Source organism: Arachis duranensis, chromosome 3 (assembly GCF_000817695.3).
Source record: "Arachis duranensis cultivar V14167 chromosome 3, aradu.V14167.gnm2.J7QH, whole genome shotgun sequence".
NCBI lineage: Eukaryota > Viridiplantae > Streptophyta > Magnoliopsida > Fabales > Fabaceae > Arachis > Arachis duranensis.
The window spans coordinates 119,172,139-119,193,511 of NC_029774.3; the positions used below are offsets into that span (position 1 = coordinate 119,172,139).

At 33.6% G+C, this 21,373-nt stretch overlaps 3 protein-coding genes and 1 long non-coding RNA gene across 5 annotated transcripts; 3 read left to right on the forward strand and 1 right to left on the reverse strand.

The window, feature by feature from the left end:
* Window positions 1-225: 225 nt before the first annotated feature.
* On the forward strand, window positions 226-8,601 carry LOC107480659 (helicase-like transcription factor CHR28). 2 transcript variants are annotated; one of them, XM_016100821.3, is made up of 12 exons: window positions 226-706; window positions 1,920-2,001; window positions 2,172-2,531; window positions 2,685-3,811; window positions 3,912-3,983; window positions 4,461-4,538; window positions 4,632-5,514; window positions 5,925-6,055; window positions 6,192-6,413; window positions 6,749-7,360; window positions 7,478-7,687; window positions 8,070-8,601. In XM_016100821.3, exons 1-12 carry the CDS (start codon window positions 581-583, stop codon window positions 8,172-8,174), a joined length of 4,008 nt encoding a protein of 1,335 aa, XP_015956307.1. In that variant the 5' UTR covers window positions 226-580; the 3' UTR covers window positions 8,175-8,601. The 2 variants fall into 2 exon arrangements, with proteins under 2 accessions (XP_015956307.1, XP_015956308.1); XM_016100822.3 differs by having other exon boundaries at window positions 227-706; window positions 1,923-2,001.
* Window positions 8,602-9,069: 468 nt separating this feature from the next.
* On the reverse strand, window positions 9,070-10,331 carry LOC107480661 (caffeoylshikimate esterase). Its single transcript, XM_016100823.3, has one exon. It carries the CDS (start codon window positions 10,198-10,200, stop codon window positions 9,232-9,234), a length of 969 nt encoding a protein of 322 aa, XP_015956309.1. The 5' UTR covers window positions 10,201-10,331; the 3' UTR covers window positions 9,070-9,231.
* A 692-nt stretch (window positions 10,332-11,023) lies between these two features.
* Window positions 11,024-11,888, forward strand: LOC127745741 (uncharacterized). The gene is made up of 2 exons (XR_008007173.1): window positions 11,024-11,232; window positions 11,642-11,888. It is a non-coding gene; the product is annotated as an uncharacterized LOC127745741 (long non-coding RNA).
* A 6,369-nt stretch (window positions 11,889-18,257) lies between these two features.
* LOC107480662 (serine carboxypeptidase-like 31) lies at window positions 18,258-20,769 on the forward strand. Its single transcript, XM_052258655.1, has 7 exons — window positions 18,258-18,610; window positions 18,716-18,919; window positions 19,018-19,110; window positions 19,185-19,267; window positions 19,349-19,625; window positions 19,771-19,903; window positions 20,302-20,769. The coding sequence occupies exons 1-7, from the start codon at window positions 18,280-18,282 to the stop codon at window positions 20,651-20,653; spliced, it is 1,473 nt and encodes a 490-aa protein (XP_052114615.1). The 5' UTR covers window positions 18,258-18,279; the 3' UTR covers window positions 20,654-20,769.
* The last annotated feature ends 604 nt before the right edge of the window (window positions 20,770-21,373 follow it).

The window sequence follows — 21,373 nt, forward strand, 5'->3', positions numbered from 1 at the left end:
TTATAATTATTAATTGATTATAAAAAATATTTTTAATAATATAAAATTATATTTAATAATAAAAAGTTATTTTTTTTAATAATTAAATACTAGCTAAAAAACACAAAAGTGGCTGGCGCTTCTTTTCCTTAAAGTAAACTATGAACATGAGCATTGGGCAATGATATGCGTGGCGCACGAAGGCTTAACCTGCGCACCTATCTGAATGAACCCAAACCCTATTTAAACCTAAACGCACACCGCAATCTTCACGGTCCACTACTTTCTCTCTCTTCCTTTCGCTTTCTCGCTCCTCGTCTTTCTCCAACGAAAATTTCGCACCGTCAGCCACTGAACCTTCTCAGAAACCTCCGCAAGTAAATTTCTCTCAACCTGCTTTTTCTTTACACATACTTTCTCAGTTCTCGCCGCTCAATTTCTAATTCCCCTTCCGATCCGACCAATTGCGTTTCGAAATCGGGGAATTGCGGAGTTGCGCTTCTGCTTCTTGCCAAGTGTGGTTCATTAAGGTTTGGGAAAAAACGCGTTTTAGGGTTTTCTCCCTTTTTGAGAATTTTCGGATTGGATGTGATTTGAGGGTATGGCGATGGCGGATGATGACGTGAACTTTTCGGAACTGTTCGATGGTGACGATGACGATAATATGTGCTATATCGATTTAACGACGGTGATGCAGGTTCTCAATGAGGATGACGACCCTCTGCAGGTAGGGTTTTTCTCTCTTCGAATTTGGAACCCGTTGAACCCCTCAATTTCGGTAATGCTGTGACTTGTGGTTGAGGTTACTGCATCTCCGTAGTCGAATTGTCCTTGCCAAGTGAAGTTCCCTGTAAATTTTCAGTTTAGTTTGCTTAATTCTTACTTGATTGCTTTTGGTCTTGTAATTGAATGTAGCATGTGGGTGTTTCAACATTAATTTGGCTGTGTCAATATTGATTTTCTTCACTTTTTTGCCAGGCATAATCTATCCCATCATCTGGCTTGTATTAAAAGTAGCTTTAATAACTGCACGTCTATAATGCGTGTAAAATAATTGTTTACATGACTGAATCATTCCTGTTAAAGTTGGTTGTTGATGAAATTTCATGCAGAGTAAAAGCTGTAAATCCTCGTTGATCCTGTTTAGTTATTTATTTTTACTCTTGGTAAATTATTTTCCCTAAACAACGGAGATGATAGAAGTGGAAAACTATTGTTCTATTTACAACTATATCTCTTTAACTATCGTTTGGGAATTCTTCACCAGTTTAAGAACAGTGCAAATTTATTTCTTGATTTAGCTGGTACAATCAAACAAGTCGACCCCAAGAAAGTTATTAGAATTAGATTTTGTTGAATGGTCATCGAAACTGAGAAACGTGTCATGTGATGCCCGACCTTGGAATGAGAGAACCTCTCCTCTGCCTAAATTGTATATCATAGAAAACGAAAATCAGGAACGTTGATTTTAAGTTGTTTTTGAAATTTATAGTCCATTTTCTTGCTTATCTAAAAATTCTAAGTATGTTCTACTCCCATTGGAGTCTGCAAAAATGTCAGTGATGTTTCAGTACTAGTTCGGCTAGTTCTATCTGTAAATGTGAAGGGCTTGATTTCACGATCTAACTACATAGCAAAATCCTGCTCAAGGGAGGGGGGTTGCTCTAGACTATTGCAAGGGTTGTATCACTCATATGGCTAATTGATTCTGAATGCAAAACACAGCCTTAGAATAGTGTTGTATTTCAAAATATTAAAAGCAAACCTAAGGGGTTGTTTGGATTAGGTTTAATTTTGAATCAAAATATCCAATTATTTTGTTTTAGCTCTTTGGCATTTAGTTTGTTTATTTTTTGGATAATATTCCCCTTTTCAGTGTACAGACCTGTATGCTTGATGAGTTGATCTTAACTTCATTCTGATTTTTCTGGATGTGATAGCAGAGTAGTCCTGAAGATTTTTCATTACAAAATGGTTCATCTGGTGAATCTGGCGTCCATGATTCTTTTCAGCTTCAGAATGGTATGTAAACTTCTGCAATTCTCTGCCATAATTGTTTCTTGTGCTTGTTGGTTGTAATTGGTTTTTGAGTAGCGAGAAATTGACATATTGTTTAGTTCATTCTGAATCATGTATCTGATGTTTAATTCACAATATCTTACATTAGATTGTTTCTCTTGCCTATTCTATAGTGTGTCAAATGTTAGAAGAAGAACCGCATGTTTCTAGGTTGGAGGTGGATTCAGCCACAGACTGCTCTCCTTTCTGCTCAGATGTGTCGGATTCTGGGGCCAAAGATTCAGTTCATTTTTCAGTGAATCCTGTGCTTGAGCATGAACATGAAAATCAGGGACTTCCAAGTCAGGCTTGCTCTTCCACGGAAAAGACAGGGGTTTCTAAATTTGAGACATCTAGTTTTGGTATGGAAACTAGTTTCCCTGAGGCATATTCAAACAATGTGTCAGTCTGTCAGGACTATTTGAATGAGAGTACGTGGAAGAGTGGAAATGAGAGGCAATTCAAGCATGTGGGAGAGGATGTTGAATCTGAACGTATGTAAAGTCTTCACTCATTTATCATTAGACTAGGTTATTGTTATTTTTATTGAGCTATGTTTTATTTAATTATATATATATTTTTTAGATTGTTGACTAGTTGTGATTTTGAAACTTTGGCAATGATCTGATTCTATGTGCTACTTTCAGATGCTTCTCACAGTTCTATCATTGAGAATGGTGATTTAAATTTTGAAGATTGTGTTGAGGATGCTGTTCGAGGTGCTTATGGGCAACAAGAAAGTGACTTGTGCACATCTTTTCAAATATCTGATATGGATGCTGATGATTCTATGCATGCTTCAACTTCAATTGATTCGGCTCTTTATCAAGGTTCCCATTTTCGTAGCGATTTGTGTGGTGACTATGCATATCCAAATTATCATCAGGGAGGAACATATGATAGATCATTTGCCAATGACCCTTTAAGGTTTATCCCTAATGGTATCGGTTCCAAGTCATGGACAAATAAAGAAATGATGACTAACCTGAAGGCTGAAAATATGGAGTTCTGTACAGATATGGCCCAAATCAGTGGTGGCATGCACTCAGTTAATACTGGGGGATCATCTATTCATGATAGTCAGTTTATGCTAGCAGATAGTGGCTATTCATCATATTTTTCTAGTAACAGTGCCTTTGAAGATGTGTCAGTTGCACTTTCAACTTATGCTTCACATGGAGATCAATCACTTTGTATGAAAGCTGAAGGTGACAAACTGGTTACAAGTTACCAAAATAATTTTCAGAACAATGATTCTCAGTTCAATATTGGCCAGGAGGTGAAACAGTTACCAGATCTTTTTCCTTCTGTGAAATGTAAGAGTTATGGATCTTTCCCATGTGAGGATAGTTATACAGTAATAACTTCTGACAGAGCCAATCATTATCACGATACTGTTAATGGAACTGCTAGTAAACTTCAAAGAAACATGGTCTATTTGACTGTAGACCAATGTTTGCCCCATGCCCATGCTTCCATTGCCGTTGAGCAGCAGTTTGGTTGTGTTAAGAGAGGAGGGACCGAAATGATTCAACATAACCGCATTGATTCCCATCATTCTAAACGAACTGCTGAGAATTTCCGTGTTGAGGACACTGATGTTTGTATCATTGAAGACAACAGTCATCCTGTGCCTACAAGTCAATCTGAAGCTGTTCATAATTCCCTTAGTATATTTCAATCTTCCAGATATGTTGGTTCCCAACATTACGCGGTTGGAAGCACAAGGGTAAAGGCATGTGATGAGCGAAATATATTACAAGTTGCATTGCAGGTTGGTGTGTTTATTAGGGGATTTTATCCTTCATAGCGCTTGACAGTTCATGGAATTTTTGACATCCCTTTGTACTTAACTCTTCATTGGTTCATTGTAGGATCTATCTCAACCAAAGTCAGAAATTAGTCTGCCAGTTGGATTGTTGGCGGTTCCTCTTTTGAGACATCAGGTTAGTTTTAATTTCCAATATTTTAATTTCTTTGATCTGGCATCTCATTCAAAAATATTATGTGTATTTTGGTCTCTAATTCAGCATGTTTTAAATTAACACGATCTTTCACATCATTAATTATGATATAGTGTACTGTTTCATACTTTGTTTGTCTTAACCTATGGGAGCCTTCTTTCAAAATGTGCAGCTTCAAAGGTGCTGTTGTGGCATTTTCCCCGACATCATGTATTTTTATTCAATGCCTTATTTTGAGAAACCTCTGGCTTCCCCCCTTTGGTGTTAAACACTTAAAAGTTATATTGCATAAAATAGATGGGTTCTTTTAAATTATAGTTTGATTTATCTAATTCTGATCCTGATGTGGTCCTTTGAGAAGTCATCCCAGTTTTTCCTGACATGTTCTAATAATGTGCTTCCTTTCTCTTTTTGATTGGGTCATCGGTCATTCTAACTAATTGTAGTTTTCCTGGTCAGAGAATTGCTTTATCGTGGATGGTTCAGAAGGAAACATCAAGCTTATATTGCTCAGGTGGAATACTTGCAGATGATCAGGTCAGTTCCTTGCTATTTTGATGAGTGATGATAACTGGTTGACAAATATATTATTTCCATGTCGTAGGTGATTTAAAAGCATTTCACTTGTAGGGACTTGGGAAAACAGTGTCAACTATTGCTTTAATATTGAAGGAAAGGCCTCCAAAATTTTCTGCATGCCCCAATGCCCAAAATGGTGAATTAGAAACTTTGAATCTGGATGGAGAGGATGATGGTCTTCCTCAGAGCAGTTCGTTAAAGAAGGAATCTGATTCATGCGGAGATATGTCAATTAGAGATCCAATCAAGAGCAAGAGTTTATCTTTGCAAGCAAAGGGAAGGCCATCTGCAGGAACCCTTATTGTCTGCCCCACTAGCGTCCTGCGTCAATGGGCTGAGGAGTTGCACAATAAGGTAACTAGCCAAGCAAATCTCTCTGTGCTAGTATACCATGGAAGCAATCGAACGAAAGACCCTCATGAGGTGGCCAAGTATGATGTTGTTCTAACAACTTATTCCATTGTCAGCATGGAGGTCCCTAAGCAGCCGCTAGCTGACAAAGAAGATGAAGAGAAGGGAATATTTGAAGATTCTGGGGTACCAAATAGGAAGAGGAAAAACCCTTCTAATTCTAGTAAAAGTGGCAAGAAGCGATTGGACAACGCATTGCTTGAGGCTGCTGCTCGACCTCTTGCAAAGGTATCATGGTTTAGGGTTGTCCTGGATGAGGCTCAGAGTATAAAGAATCACAGAACTCAAGTTGCAAGGGCCTGTTCGGGTCTTCGTGCTAAGCGCAGATGGTGCTTGTCAGGGACCCCAATCCAGAATGCAATTGATGATCTCTACAGTTACTTTAGATTTCTAAGATATGCCCCTTATGACATTTATACATCATTCTGTTCTATGATTAAGAATCAGGTTAGCAGAAATCCTACAAAAGGGTATAAAAAGATACAAGCCGTCCTAAAGACAATAATGCTACGTCGGACCAAAGGTAAGATTTGCATTCATGAATTCACACCAATAAATTAGTTGTCTGTACTTGTTTCGGAAAGTTGAAAGATTAAAGTTACTTTAGTAATTGTTTTTTTTCATTTAAATCGATTAAGTAGGTATTAATTTATATTTGATTGTTTCAGCTGAAAAATGGATCAACATTAATCTTTTCTCTTTATGTTAATATTTTATACCCGAGTTAAGTTTAGTAAAATTATAGAAATGTAGAGTACAATTCATTTAATTTTCCAGCATGCTTAACACATCTATTTTGTATTCTATGGCTATTACTATGATAGAAATTTAGACATGATAAAATTCTTTTGTACACTTTTTTTTTCTTGTTTTGCCAAGTGTTTGCATTGTCCATGAGCTCATGCAACTGAGCAATTTGGATAATTTTTGTAGGAACATTTCTTGATGGGGAGCCTATTATATCCTTGCCACCTAAATTTGTAGAGCTTAAAAAAGTTGAGTTTTCAATGGAGGAGCGTGATTTCTATTCGAAACTGGAGGCTGATTCTCGTGCGCAGTTTCAGGTATGGTTGTGGTTGTGCTCTTTATTCTCTCCCAAATGAAGTTTGGGGCTTTTGACGGTATATTTCTCGTGATGATACGTTTTTGTTGTAAGCCATAAGTCCAGTGATGACATATACGTCATTTATGTCATGCTAGGAATATGCTGATGCTGGAACTGTAAAACAAAATTATGTCAACATTTTGCTTATGCTTTTGCGCCTTAGACAAGCTTGTGATCACCCTTTGCTTGTTAAGCGTTACAATTCCAACACTCTATGGAGATCTTCTGTTGAGACGGCAAAAAAGCTTCCCCAGGAAAAACAAGTATCCCTTCTTAAGTGTTTGGAGGCTTCTCTGGCTCTCTGTGGAATCTGTAATGTATGTACATTCATCATCTTTTAATATAATTGTAATATTGAGTGTCTGTGCATGGTTATTTGTTTGCTTGCAAAATACATCTTAGTGATTGCTGTTTTCATGGAGAGGAGGGAGTTAGAGTTGACAAAAGTGTAAACTCAAGAGTGTAGTTCAAATGAAAGAAGTTTGAAAGGTTTTCGTTCCCTGCCTGGAAAGGTTGATTGAATGAGAAATATTATCATTCTTGTTTAGTTCTTATTATTAACCACGTTCTCTAATAACATATCATTCTCCTTTCCCATGTTTATTACTAAAGTATATATTTCCTTAGTCCTCTATTATTGGCATATGGTCAGGATCCTCCTGAAGACGCCGTTGTTTCAGTCTGCGGTCATGTCTTCTGTAGCCAGTGCATTTCGGAACATCTTACCGGTGATGACAATCAGTGTCCTGCTGCAAATTGCAAAAGTCGACTCAGCATGTCTACTGTTTTTGCGAAAGCGATGCTCAACGGTTGTATGTCTAACCAGGGTTGTGATAGTTCACCTGGTTCCTCTGGTTCTGAAGCGGATGAATCTGAGCCTTGGTCTCGGAGTCAGCCTTATGATTCTTCTAAAATTAAGGCTGCACTTGAGGTTTTAAAGTCATTGAGTAGGGTACAGTGCATTACACCCAAAGTTATATCTGCACATGGTACTCCTGCAGAAAATAGTGAATGCCCTGGGGTATCCTGTGATGTTAACAATGGGAAATGCTTGGAAGATATTCCTGAAAGTCAACATCTCTCTGGGAATAGCAGTTCTAATGGCACAGGAGAGAAAGCAATAGTATTTTCTCAGTGGACAAGGATGCTAGATTTGCTTGAAGTGTGTCTTAAGCAATCTTCGATTCAGTATAGAAGACTTGATGGAACGATGTCTGTCATTGCAAGAGATAAAGCTGTTAAAGATTTTAATACTCTACCAGAGGTTTGTAAAGTCGCTGATTGTTTGGTATTGTTATTGAACTTCTAGATTTAGCTTTCAACAATATTAGGTCTAAAATACAGTTGAGTTTTTGACTACTGCGTTTAACATGTCGTGCAGGTTTCGGTTATGATTATGTCTTTGAAGGCTGCGAGTCTTGGTCTAAACATGGTGGCAGCCTGCCATGTTCTTATGCTGGATTTATGGTGGAACCCTACTACTGAAGATCAAGCAATTGATAGAGCACATCGAATTGGGCAGACCCGTCCTGTGACTGTTTTGCGTTTAACTGTGAAAGATACCGTTGAAGATCGTATTTTGGCTTTGCAGGTAAATTTTGTGTTCTACATAGTTGATTTTTATATTGTCAAGCTGATATGAATTATAATGATTAATGAGCCAGTTAGAACTTAACTTGGTGAAATGCTGTCAAAAGTTGCAGTAACTGATCTTGAAAGGTTTCTATCCTGGTTTCTATGATGTGTGGGGTTTTATGCATAAGAATTCTAGAGGAAACACATTTTGTGTGATTTACGTGTTATCTTACATCTATTTTGGTGTGTTGTTTGTATCTATTAGCCTGTAAACGCTGTTTACTAGCTCAGGGTCTCTCTGATAGTTTCATTGCATGCAATATTTAAATTTGCGCTTTCAGAAAGTATAAACTGTAGTGGTTGCTTATGCAATAGAATCTTTGATGTATCACCTGCAGCAAAAGAAGCGAAAGATGGTTGCATCTGCATTTGGGGAGGATGGAACTGGTGGTCGTCAGAGTCGCCTGACAGTAGATGATTTAAAATACCTGTTCATGATGTGATTACATATACATACATACGGATAGAATTTTGAATTTTTGGAATGGGGATATTCCCCCCCTTTGGCCCTTGTTTTTGGGGAGGGGGCAGGTGCCGTCATAGCATTCTTTTTGGTGGCAGCAGCAACAGGACTAGGACTTTTTCTGACAATGGATTGGAAGTAGGTACTAGGCCTCTAACGATGCTTGACATGAAGATTATGCATAGTACATTTATAGTTAGACTGAGATATTTCATTCTTCGGCTTGGAGATTTTGGTGCAATCTCTCATATTTGTATAGGGTGTAGATGGCAGTAGCAAAGATAGCAACATAGAAGATTTTATGGATTGTTCTTATCATTGTAAATAATATAGATGCTTTGCGTCTTTTTTTTTTTTTTCACGTTTATTTCGTTCTATACAACTATATATACATGAAGGGTTAAAGGCTTATCGTTAATTCGTTATTATGCTGTAGTTGCACGTGCTTGTGATTTAGCATTGTTCAATTGTAACGTTGATTTGATTGAATGTCAATTACAATTATTTATGGTGATTAGTATGGATAAAGGTTACAGTGCTGCATATTATCACTACATTAGAGTAAGATGGTAAACGAATGATCCATTCCCAATACGCATCCGTAGTGGTATTCCAAACTACTATACAAGCATGTATATACAAAAGATTAATTTTGGGTTTTTTATCAACAGTTAAATTAAAAGCTTAATTATCTTTGCACGTAACGACTACGCACAAAAAAATTGTTGTGTATATTACACACGTGTACTATAATTTTCCAAATAATTACCCGAAGGGAACCACTCGCCCAAAACGAAATCAGTCCCAATACTACTTATACACATACATTTGCACATGAATAAAGCATGAAAATGACATTCACAATTAGTGTTGGATAAACAATTTACAAACGGGTGATTGTTATTGAGGAATAACATTATCAAATGAACATGTATGTTTACAATTATGATGAAATAGAAAGACAATGCCAATTGTATGGAACCTTCAACAGCATTATTATCATCAGATTCGATCTAAATCTACTGTCCCCCTAGCATTCAACACCTAGCATTCAACCACTGCAATATATCATTCCTGACAATCTCCACATTTTCATCAGTCTCGCCAAAGAGCAAAGAATGCATCATGCCATCATAGATCTTGATACTCTTGTCCTCACTCTTAGCCTCCTCATAGAGTTCCCTGCTTACAGCAGGGTCAGTTACAACATCAGCACTCCCATGCAACACAACAAAAGGAAGCTCAACATCACCAAGCCTCTTCCCCACAAAATCAGTAACCCTCAGAAGCTCAACCACTGTCCCCAACCTCGGTTTCCCTCTGTACCTCAAAGGGTTCATATCCGCAATCACCTTCTTGTGATCCACCTTCACAGACTTGTACAATAGATCAGGAGCAGGAACAATGGCCCATGTGGGGAAGAATCTCGCGAGAAAAGTGAGGATCTGAGGAATTGGCCATTTGGGTCTCACCTTATCAGAAATTCTGCACATGGGTGCCACCAAGATCGCACCTTTGAACCCTTTCGGGTCCGCAAAATGGATCAAAAGGCAAATAGCACCACCCATGGACTCCCCATAGAGAAAGCAAGGTAAATTTCTAAACTTTGGATCTTGTTTGATGGAATTGAAGAATGAGAGACAATCCTGAACAACAAGGTCGACGTTGGGAACGAAAGCTTTGAGTCCCTGGGAGCGGCCATGGCCCTGAAGGTCGATTGCGAAGGAAGCGAAACCGTTCTGAGCGAGGAAGATAGGGGTGGCTTGGAAGGTCCAGGAGATATCGTTGCCATAGCCGTGGACCATGAAGACGAGGGCGCGTGGGTGGGAGGGAGTGTGGGGAAGCCAAGAACGTGTGAAGAGTGTGAGTCCCCTTGGCGTAGTGAAGTGTGAGGCGGCGGCTGAGATTCCTTGTTGGGCGTAGTAGTCTTGCTCTTGAGTGTAGCCCCAATAGTGAGGGTATGTGGGTTTCAGAAGGGATGTTTGCTCGTCTTCCATTGGGGGCATGGAATCGAATGGGTGGCGGAGACAACACGACACCACACTACTCTTGCTCGATCCCAACTGCAACCTTTGAGCTTTGACTATTCACCTCACTTACCTTTCTAACCAAGGAGTTTGTATTTTCTAAGAGTACATGTGTTGGATTTCAAAAATAGGGTAAAGTATATCTTTTATATATGAAGTTAGGCAAAAGTTTTAAAAGTATTTTTAAATTTTATTTTGTTTTAATTTTATCTCAAAAGTTTTTGATTTGTATTAAATATATTCTCGATGACTAAATTTTTAAAAAATTTAAAATTAATCTAACAATAATGCATAAAAATTATGCTTGATTTGCTTGTGTTGATGGTTGTTCTTATAAAATGGTTGCTGAATAGTATTAAATTTTTTTAAAATAAAATAAAATTTAGGAGTGTTTTTAAAATTTTTATCAAACTTTAGGGACAAAAAAATATACGTTACCCTAAAAATATTATTTATAAGACAATATTGAATCTTATATCAGAGAAAGAACTACTAAAAATTTAAATAAAATAAAAATATTAAAGAAAAAATAATATATTATTTTTAGAAAAATTATTAAATTAACTAACATCAAAGTGAATTTTAACCAAATAAATTGCATCATGAATACAAGATTTTTATTCATTATAATATGCTTATAATATGATTAATAGATAAATTTTTAAAAGAAAAAAGAGCATGTATAAATAGATTTTTTTATCTCTAATGTATCGAATTTTTTAATATTTAATTTAATTAAATTTTATTTTTAACTTTGAAATAAATTTTAATTTTATTTTTTAATAATATCAATATCCTTCACATGATGTTGTATATTTAATTTCTAATAAGGTATGAAGTTCTTCAGTAAAATTGGTTTTGCTGTTGAAGAGCAGCTAATGACAGGGGAAAATGTATTGAAGTTGATGGAATCATCCCTAGCTAGAAGGGCAATGCAAATTATGATGCTACAAAGTTTATTGAGCTTGCTTCTTCTAATTGATGTTACACCCCCTACAAAAGCAGAAAGAGGTTTTTATTTTTTGCTTTTAGCTTTCAATTTTGACCTTCAATTGTAATATGCTGTTCTTTTTCTCCTCTTGGAAACACTTTGCAATTCAAGGATGGATCTTATTTCTTTGCATATTATATTCTTAAAATATCGTTGGATATATATGTTTCTCTTAACTTTTAAATGCTAAAATTCTGAGTTATTTGGTAAATATATGCTTTATTTTCAGCTTTACCAGTTTTAAGCTGCCATTCTCCTCTAGTGTCTCTCTCAATGTGGACTAAAAATGTTTAATTAGCTATCCTTAAATGTGGATTAATTATATCTTGGAAAAGAATTTGATATGTAGTAATGTCTTACTAATAATTGCATTGTTATTTTAGAATTATCTTACATTTACTTTAGGAATACTAATTTATCATTCTATAGTTTTATGTTTCTAGGAATTTCGAGAAAAAAAAAATGAAGAAAAAGCTGAAAGAGATCAGAGATGATGTGGCTGCAGCTTTCACAGACCAAGGAGTGCCATTTTTGTTGTGTCTAAGATGAATATTTGATTTTTGAAGATCAATGTTCAGATATGTTCTCTTCTTATTTTTAAACATGTAATTCCAAAGTCATGAGTCCATGACTGTGTTTGACTATGCTTTTATATTTCCAATAATCGAATTTATCATTATATGAAACAATAGAATAAATTAGGAAAGTTTTCTGCTTTTCATTTTGTAGGATATGAAATCTGATAGGTTCAGGGATTTGCAGAATAGGTAAGAATTCTTGTCAAATATAAATCTATTAGAACCGGAGAGGAAGAACTCCCTTTACACTTTTTTTTTTATCAAAGATAGAAAGATTCGAACACGCAACCTCTTAACGAGGCAACTCCCTCCACACTTGGTAGTTTGGTAGTTCCAACCATGTATATCAATTATCTTTATAGTTCTCATTTGGCAATTTACCCAACTACCCTTCTAAAAATGGTTACCCATGATATGCTCCATTTGCATTAACCGCTGATAGTTCTCAACTACCTTTTGCTAAGCCTCTATCCATTGCCAAAAATTTGAATGGCATGTAACAGTTATTCATCTGGCAAATTGAAACCGTTAGCATAAATCATACCCTTTAAATCCAAGTCTCTTCTTGTTATGTGAGGTGCTTTATTGTTACCTATTTGGCCATTACCCATTGAATTGTCATGAAGTATGATATACAACTCTGATTAAAACCTACTTCTTAATAACTTGATTTAAATTTGATTAGTATAATAAATCAACTTTGAAATGGTATACCTAGATAGTGGTTTAAGTTACCTTTCTTTGACCATAGTCAATACTTTATATTTATTTTATTGTCTTAATTACCAAGCTCCTTATCTTCCTTTGTGCAATCCTATAAGTACACTTGGCAGGAAAGTTGGGTGTTGAAGATAGTTAATGCAGGTTAAAAGCTATTAAAGAAGATAGAAAGAAAAAGAAACCATGAGCAAGGGTCAAAGCAAGAAAGAGTTATACAATTTTAAAAATAGAAAAGGGTATAGAATTGCGTATTCTGTCATGCAATAGTTTAACTAATTAGGCTTATCCATTAAGTATGATTAAAGATGCATCCATGGCAGTCAAAAAAGAATGCAATGGAGTTTTTTAATTTGTGAGTCTAGACAGGTATAAAGACGGATTAAATGTTGGGTTTCGAATTGATTATGTTTCTTTGCCAGGAACAACAATGTGAATAACTTAGATATATGGGGTTTAATTAATTGTAGCAGATAAATATAGTACTCTTATTAGTGGACCTGGGAATTGATAAGAGGAAGTCACAAATGTTGTGCTCCCATTTGCCATTCTTATTCTTCTGTGCAATCAAGATATACTTGGGAGAAGTATTAATTAACTAGAAAAAAGATTGATGGGTGTGTTAAAAGTGTTTTAATTCCCACTATGTATTGGCCAATAATCGTGTTCCTCACACACAGTAACTCCCACATATATTGTATGTTTCAGATTGGTGTGACAACCACTCAAAAAGAGACAAGCTAACAATTATTGTTTTTTCAAATGTGGGATCTTAATAGTTCTTCAATTCTAGCTTGTGATGACAAAGCTAAGCAGCTCCTCATTTTATATAATTTTTCCATATTGCACCCACTATGTTATATTGTCTTTTTTTTTTTCCATAGGATGACTCATACCTAGATTTTGGGAAATCATTCCTAACTAATAAATAACCTTTTTCTTAGGGTTCAGGAACCTTGCATTAATTTGAAACAATTTGAGTACATTCATTAATTAGTTACCAAACTCTATAACAGTTGGGCACTCATCTAGCCATATAGAATTAGGGTGGTTATTATAAATCATCTCGTGGCAAGTAGGAAAGATTTTTTATTTTTAACTATTATAATTTCTAAAAGTATAAACAAATTATAATTTTTATATTCACAAACATTAAAGTGTTCGTAATTATAAATATCTAATAAATATAATTATAAACCAAGTTTTCATCCAAAACATAATTATAAATATTGTTCCCAAAACAAAATAAACATAATCCAAAACATAATTATAAATATTGTCTCTAAAACAAAATAAATATAATTCAAAATACTCAATTTTTATCTTCATTTTCTTATAAGTTGGGTTGGAGAAAGTTGGGTTTTGGTAAAAAAAAAATTGTAAAAATACCCCTTGCTAAAAAAATTATAAGCCCGTCCTGCTCCGCCAAAGCTCTCGGTTTAAGTGGTACGGATTAGACGCACTTTTACTATTTGACAGTCTCAATTTTTCAACCCAATCCACCTTTTTTGACAGGTTACGCAAGCCGCCCGACGGGTTTAGTTTACTACTCCTAATTATAAACAAGTTTTGCTAACTTATGAGCTACATAATATGCGCTTTAATTTCTCTGTGAATTGGCAAGAGTGAACTCTACAATCATGAATGACACTATAAAATAAGTTTAATTTGTACTACTATTCTCTCTAATTACATCCACCATTTCCACAATTTGTGTGCTTTCAAAAGGTAAGAACATCATCCCCACTTTCGTTAATAGTGTATGCGGAAATAATATATCTCCAAAAGAACAAGCAGAAACAACAATTATACCTCTTTTTAATAGAGAAGAAACTGCCAAACAATTGCTACAAAACAATTATTCCAAGCTGTATTTTTTTAACTATTTATACCACACCACTCAACTGATATCTAAATATAAAAAAGTGGACCAAAATAATATTAATATTCACACTAATTAGTCGTATTTATATTTATATAACATATCTGTGTCTTTAGATTATTCTCTTATTTCTAACAAGTTCATTGAAATATATAGGTACATGCATATAAAGTCAATGGCTAATAATTTCATTAGGCAATTCAATAAATATAGGTTTCACCTATACAAACGAGAAATGCATGTCCACCAAAAAATTTAAACCCTTAATATATACATAATTTGAAAAATTTTAGGCTAAGTTATATCTTGTAGAATGTTGCGAATCAAGACTTTATTTAAAGATATACCGTTGATCAATAAATTATTATATGTATAAGATAAAATTTGAATATCATACACATATTTAATTAAGTAGATAAGTAAATTAATTATTAGACTAACTTTAATTTAGGAGTAATATTTGCAATTTAAGGAGGAAAATAGGGGTGTGTAGGCGCATCAAAATTTAATAAGAATGATAAGATAGATGTTGATACAATGATTTTTTTCGCAAAAAAATATGTGATAAATAAAAGTTCTTTTGCCATATATATAAAAAGTACACAAGCTAGACAGATTGAACTGATAGCAGTTTGACTTAGATATGTTGATATATTCTAAAATTACTAGCTGTTGCATTGTTCATCACATGTTAATAACTATATATAGTGATGAGAACTTCTGATTGATTTGATGACACTGATTTGACTCCAACGTCTGAAAGTGCAGCGATGATATATGATGATCATGATCATTGAATGGATGAAACATTTTGTACGAAATTAACCTTTTTGAAAAAAAATTGAAAATTTACCAAGTGGACACAAAAATGTTAAACCCTGTCACTAAATTTACCACTAATCTTTATTCGTTTATGAGTTGTGACTAATTAATTAGGTACACTGAGACGTGTCACCTTCTGGAACAGATCAGATTAAATGGCCATAAGGCTATTCCCGCACACAATTATGGTGACACTGCATTTTTTTATTTGAAATAATAATTAAATAAGTTTTGAGCTATAATAATATAATGAAGAATAAGAACATAGATGAGAGGTTCAGAGCCTGCGTGGTGCTGAATGGATCAAAATATAAAATAATGTTAAAAATTAAAGAAATAAATGTACTGTTGCTATAGGTGGATATCTATTGGCCAACAAATTCGTGCTTAGTTGAGTGCCCTTTCTTTAATTTTATGGTGCCTTTTCATTCATGTTTATATATGGAAAAAATATATTTTTTAGCATTTAAATTATTGAATTGTATATAATTCTATTTTATCACTTTTAAATTTTGATGTAACTCTCATTATATAGGAGAGTTTATCTTTAAATACTCTTTATTAAATAATAAATACTGTATTTTTTGTTAATTAAATAAATCTTGATTCTTTATTTACTATATTTTATATCAATTATTTAGATTAAAGTTTATAATTTAAAATTTATAATTAAAATTTAAAATTAAAATTTAAGATTTAAGATTTAAAGTTTAAAGTTCAAAGAGCACTGTATTAATATTCACCATATTACATAATATTTAATATTGGATGGAAAAATATAGGGTGTCAATATATTATATGCAATTTATTGCCAACAATAATTAAAATTAAAGACACTTCCATTAGAAGACACATATATAAAAAGATATATTCAGAAAATACATTCACAAAAGAACACTTTCATTAGACATAATCATAAAAAACTATTTTTATTAAACACATTTATAAAAATACTTTAATTAAACACATTTATAAATAAGAATCGATAGAAATTGATAAAATCTTTGTTGGTCACATAACGAAATTGTTATTGGACTTATATATTTGGATTTGAAGACCTAAAAGTCATAACTACTTGATTTCATAAGGAAGTAAGAATCAATACCTTGACGTAAGATTGTTCTAAATACCTCAAATCAGATATAACTCACTACCAAAGTAGCTTAGCTTCCACTCTTGCAGTCACTTCGCTTTCTTTTTCATTATTTTATTTTTCAGAAACTATTTTCTGATACTCAATATAATTCTAATTATTTGAAGTTAAAAAAGTGGCTACTTATAATACAGATAAAGAGAATAATAAAATAAAAGATATTATTGAACACACTACTTAATAATACAATGATGCAATCCAAGTCATTCTTCAATAACCAAGTTGATATTATTTCTCACTCACCACTACTACTTAAGAGTTCGCCAAGTTTCAATTAAGAGTCATAACGCACAAGGTTCGCCACAAAAACCATACCTTTCTACTTTGTCATGATGAGATCGATTCTCGAAAGATTATTTTAGCTTTTAATTTTGTTACATATATAAATATATATACAACCATTTTGGAACATATACCATAATGCATTTTTTCTTATATGATATGATATTTATCAACCAGCAAGAATACTGGTCAATATTTAGAAAAATTAGATAAAGTTTCATTATCATGCATGCTATCTATAATCTATGTGATCTTTTATAGTGACACATAGTCTTTCCGATATGACTTCCCGAAATGACCGAATAAAATAAAGCCTTCACAACACTTCATACCTTTTCATTAAAATCAATAAAAGTTCTTTTTGGCTGCTATGGATATTGTTGATCATGCCTTCACTTTAATTTCCTAGGATATATTCATGCAATTCGAATAGAATTGTATGGTACAACTTTTGTCTATGCCGCATGTAACACATAAACATAAACAACAAACTAAATAAACCGCGTAGTCTCAAAACATGATTTTGTTGTATACCCTTGAAATTAATCATTAATATTGCCCTCTGTCTAATAAGTGTAACATAATCTATTCTTAAATTAGGAACTCTTAAGTCAAAATTCCTTCATCAGTCATGTCGGCTAAAATTGTCCATTATAATTTGATGTTCTTACATCATGGAATCGTTTGCCAAATTAAAAAGCATACAGAATAATAATAATAATAAAAAAAGTTAACTAGAAAGAAAGATGGATATGCTATCCAATTGATGAAGTACGATTTTCAAATTTTCTCCAACATTATTCTCTTCTCCTTTTATTCTCTCTTATTATAAGTTCTATTCCATCACTTTTCTTCAAACCTTTTATACATTTTCTTGTTAAAATAAGAAATTAATATATATATATTATAATAAATAGACAAGGACAAGCATTGTGTTCCTTCTAAAACCTTTATTTTTGCATGAACTGGAATGTAATATAAAGTTTCAACACGAATATTTATCATGAAATTCAAATAACTACTAACATTGATGTGAATACACATATTTAATGATGTTGCAAGTTCAACCACCCATGTAATCATCCACCATATATGTTTCGCCTCAATGCATGAATATGCTCTCTCTAGTAACAAGCTGCCTAAAAATCCATGACAAACGTCACATAGCATCTTCATCCAATAAGAAGCAAGAAAAGGAGAAGTTCAATTAATTAAGATGATCGATAGATATCTTAATCATATTTTAAATTCAACAATAAAACAATAATACTAGAGAGATAAATAATAACTAAACTACACTCATGTTAAGTCGAATTAGTCAACTTTATTAATTATGTTTAAACGTTAGTGGTTCAATAATTTAAATTTAAGAAAAAAAAGAAAAGGTGGGGTTGAATGATATCTGTGTCATCCCTAGGTAGCTGTTAGGGGGCAATTAGGTTTAGCTTTTTTTTTTTTTTTTTTTTGTTATGTGAAATTTCCACCCATGATGAAGCATAGTGGAAAGCAGAAGCAAGCAAGTACATGATAGCTAGGACCCTCCCCTCTCTACTCATTATTATAAATAGGCATGTTGAGTTCTCTTTGCACATCAACCCAATTTCCAATTAAGTAAAAAATACCACAACACAATATGGATAATGTTGTTACATTATTGTTAAAGTTAAAGCTGAGAAGCTTGTATAGTATAATGTTGTTACTTTATTATGTGTTGTGCTTAAGGGGTGTTATTGTGTCCTCTAGACCTCATGAGAATGAGAGAAAAGTAACAACGATTATGAATAACAATAATAATAATAATGGTGATGTTGTGAGAGGCTTACCTGGCCAGCCTGCTGTGGATTTTGAGCACTATGCTGGCTATGTTACTGTGAATGAAACCAATGGAAGAGCACTCTTTTACTGGTTCTTTGAGGCCATTACCAACCCAGATGATAAGCCTTTGGTCCTATGGCTTAATGGAGGTAATTAATTATAGCTGAAAACTCAGGTGCAGCCGACTTCACGTGAAGTTGATAATTAAGAGCTGTTAAATGATGTATTTAATTAATTGAATTTGTGGTATGCAGGACCTGGATGTTCTTCTGTGGGATATGGAGCAACACAAGAGATTGGTCCATTTTTAGTGGACTCTGATGGGAAGGGACTCAAATTTAATAACTTGTCTTGGAACCAAGAAGCCAACATGTTATTCCTGGAATCTCCTGTTGGAGTTGGCTTTTCCTACTCAAACACAACTAGTGATTATCAACAATTGGGTGATCAAATGACAGGTCCATTACTTTAAAAACTTAACATAATTAATACTATTTGATTTGTTACATGCAAACACATGCATGCATATCTTTAATTTGTAATTTGTTTGTAACAGCTAATGATGCTTACACTTTTCTCCATAACTGGTTTCTCAAGTTCCCATCATATAGAACAAGGACTTTTTATATAGCAGGGGAGAGTTATGCAGGTATTTATTCTATATATTCATTCATTCCTGCATCTTAATTAGTCATTCCCACTAATTAATTAAACTAATTTCAGGCAAGTATGTGCCGGAGCTGGCTGAACTCATCCATGATAGGAACAAGGACCCTTCCCTTCATATTAATCTCAAGGGCATTATGGTATAATGAATAATTAATTAATTAATAAATAGATTTCAAATATCCATGGATCATGTTTTGAATGATGAATTATTATTGTAGTTAGGAAATCCAGAAACATCTGATGCTGAGGATTGGATAGGGCTAGTAGACTATGCTTGGAGTCATGCAATCATATCGGACGAGACTCACAAAACAATAAAAACAAGTTGTGACTTCAACAGCAGTGATCCATGGCGTAACCAAGATTGCAGTGAAGCAGTAGATGAAGTCCTCAAACAATACAGAGAAATTGATATATACAGCCTCTACACCTCTACTTGCTTTGCCTCTACAGCGCGCTCTTCCATGGCGCGCTCATCATCATCTACAACAATGGTATATATAAAATGACTAACTAATTACAATTGAGTCTATATCTATTGCTAATGAAAAATGATCTAGGTAACACTTTCACTAATTAAGATTAGGAAATATCATAGAACATATTGCGGTGATTTGAAAAATTATCATATTCATCATATTTTTCCCTAGAATGATGGGTGGTTATGACCCATGCTTGGATGACTATGCTAGAGCTTATTATAATAGACCAGATGTTCAGAAGGCCCTACATGCTGGTGATGGCCACAATCTCAAGAATTGGAGTATTTGCAAGTAAGTAAAGGCTATCTCCGTTTGTTTTTGATAATAGAATAAGAGAAGATACTAAAAACAAGATTTATAAAATAAAGATACAAAATTTTGTATTTTTGTATTATATTTAGTAATAAATTAGAATTTATTTTCATTTTTTTTATCTAAATAATTTGAGAAAAAAATATAATAATAAAAAATATAATTATAAAAAATTAATAAGAATAATAAAAAAAATAAAAAATAAATTATATCTTTTCTATTAGAATCAACACAAAATACACTAATTCAGTGTCTCTTAACGTAATGTGTTAATGTCTCGTCTGTCAACTATAATTTTGTATCTCTGTATTTTCGGTGTCATAGAGATTTATTTAACTTACCATTCATAATTTGATGCGTGGGAAATTCCATTGCAGCAATGATATATTCAATGGATGGGGAGATTCAAAGGCAAGTGTAGTGCCAATATACAGGAAGCTAATAGCAGGAGGAGGACTTAGGATATGGATTTACAGCGGAGACACAGATGGAAGAGTGCCAGTGCTGTCAACAAGGTATAGCTTAAGTTCTCTTGAATTGAGAGTGAGAAAGGCATGGAGGCCATGGTACCATGAGAATGAGGTGAGTGGGTGGGTAGAAGAATATGAAGGGCTAACATTTGCTACTTTCAGAGGAGCTGGCCACGCTGTTCCATGTTTCAAACCAAGTAGCTCTCTCGCCTTCTTCTCTTCCTTCCTTCGTGGACAATCCCCTCCTTCTACTAAATAAATCCATTATTATTGTTTCATTATCCTTTAATTATTGTTTCGTTCGTGCTCTATTAGGTGCTCACAATAAATTCCATCGTTAAAAATAAGAGAAATACTATATGTAAAATTTTGGTACACACTTTTTTTTTTAGTATTAATAGTGATCAATCACAAGTAACTACTTCAATAATAATATCTTTATATTTTTATAGGAAATTGATATTGTGAAACCTATCAAATCATCCCATGATTCATAATATTATCTTCATGCGAAGATGTTTTCGTCTAAATAACCACTTTTTTTTACTATAAAAATGAGTAAAAATATTCAAAATTCAATTCAACTCGAGATATATTTAATTTGGTTCGAATTTGTCATTTTTTACTTACGAATTTTGTTAGGAAGACAATGAGAAATCTTAATAATGTGTATAATGGACTATTTATTTAGGCTAATAAGAATAAATAATAAAAACTCATCCACAGATTATCCTAAATTTAAAAATTTTCTTTCATTTTTTCACATCAAATTTTAAATTTTAAATTTTAAATTTTTTAATTTTAAATTTTAAATTTTCAAAAAATTCAATTAATTATTTTAAAAAAATAACCATCTAAAATTCTAATTTACCAAAATATTTACTCCAATACCCTTTTCTTAGTCAACCGGCGGCCACCCCACCTTCATCAATAATCATCCCAATTCACATTTGCTGCTTGGCTTGCCACACGCCACTCA

What these genes read in the sequence shown, in the direction of transcription:
- LOC107480659 (XM_016100821.3), top strand. Translation starts at nt 581, where the DNA reads ATGGCGATGGCGGATGATGACGTGAACTTTTCGGAACTGTTCGATGGT. An exon ending in AGAGGATGTTGAATCTGAAC is followed by an intron (nt 2,532 to 2,684) that starts GTATGTAAAGTC and finishes TGCTACTTTCAG; the next exon opens with ATGCTTCTCACAGTTCTATC. An exon ending in ATCGTATTTTGGCTTTGCAG is followed by an intron (nt 7,688 to 8,069) that starts GTAAATTTTGTG and finishes TATCACCTGCAG; the next exon opens with CAAAAGAAGCGAAAGATGGT.
- LOC107480661 (XM_016100823.3), bottom strand. Translation starts at nt 10,200, where the DNA reads ATGCCCCCAATGGAAGACGAGCAAACATCCCTTCTGAAACCCACATAC.
- LOC107480662 (XM_052258655.1), top strand. Translation starts at nt 18,280, where the DNA reads ATGGATAATGTTGTTACATTATTGTTAAAGTTAAAGCTGAGAAGCTTG. An exon ending in GGTCCTATGGCTTAATGGAG is followed by an intron (nt 18,611 to 18,715) that starts GTAATTAATTAT and finishes TGTGGTATGCAG; the next exon opens with GACCTGGATGTTCTTCTGTG. An exon ending in ATCATCATCTACAACAATGG is followed by an intron (nt 19,626 to 19,770) that starts TATATATAAAAT and finishes TATTCATCATAT; the next exon opens with TTTTCCCTAGAATGATGGGT.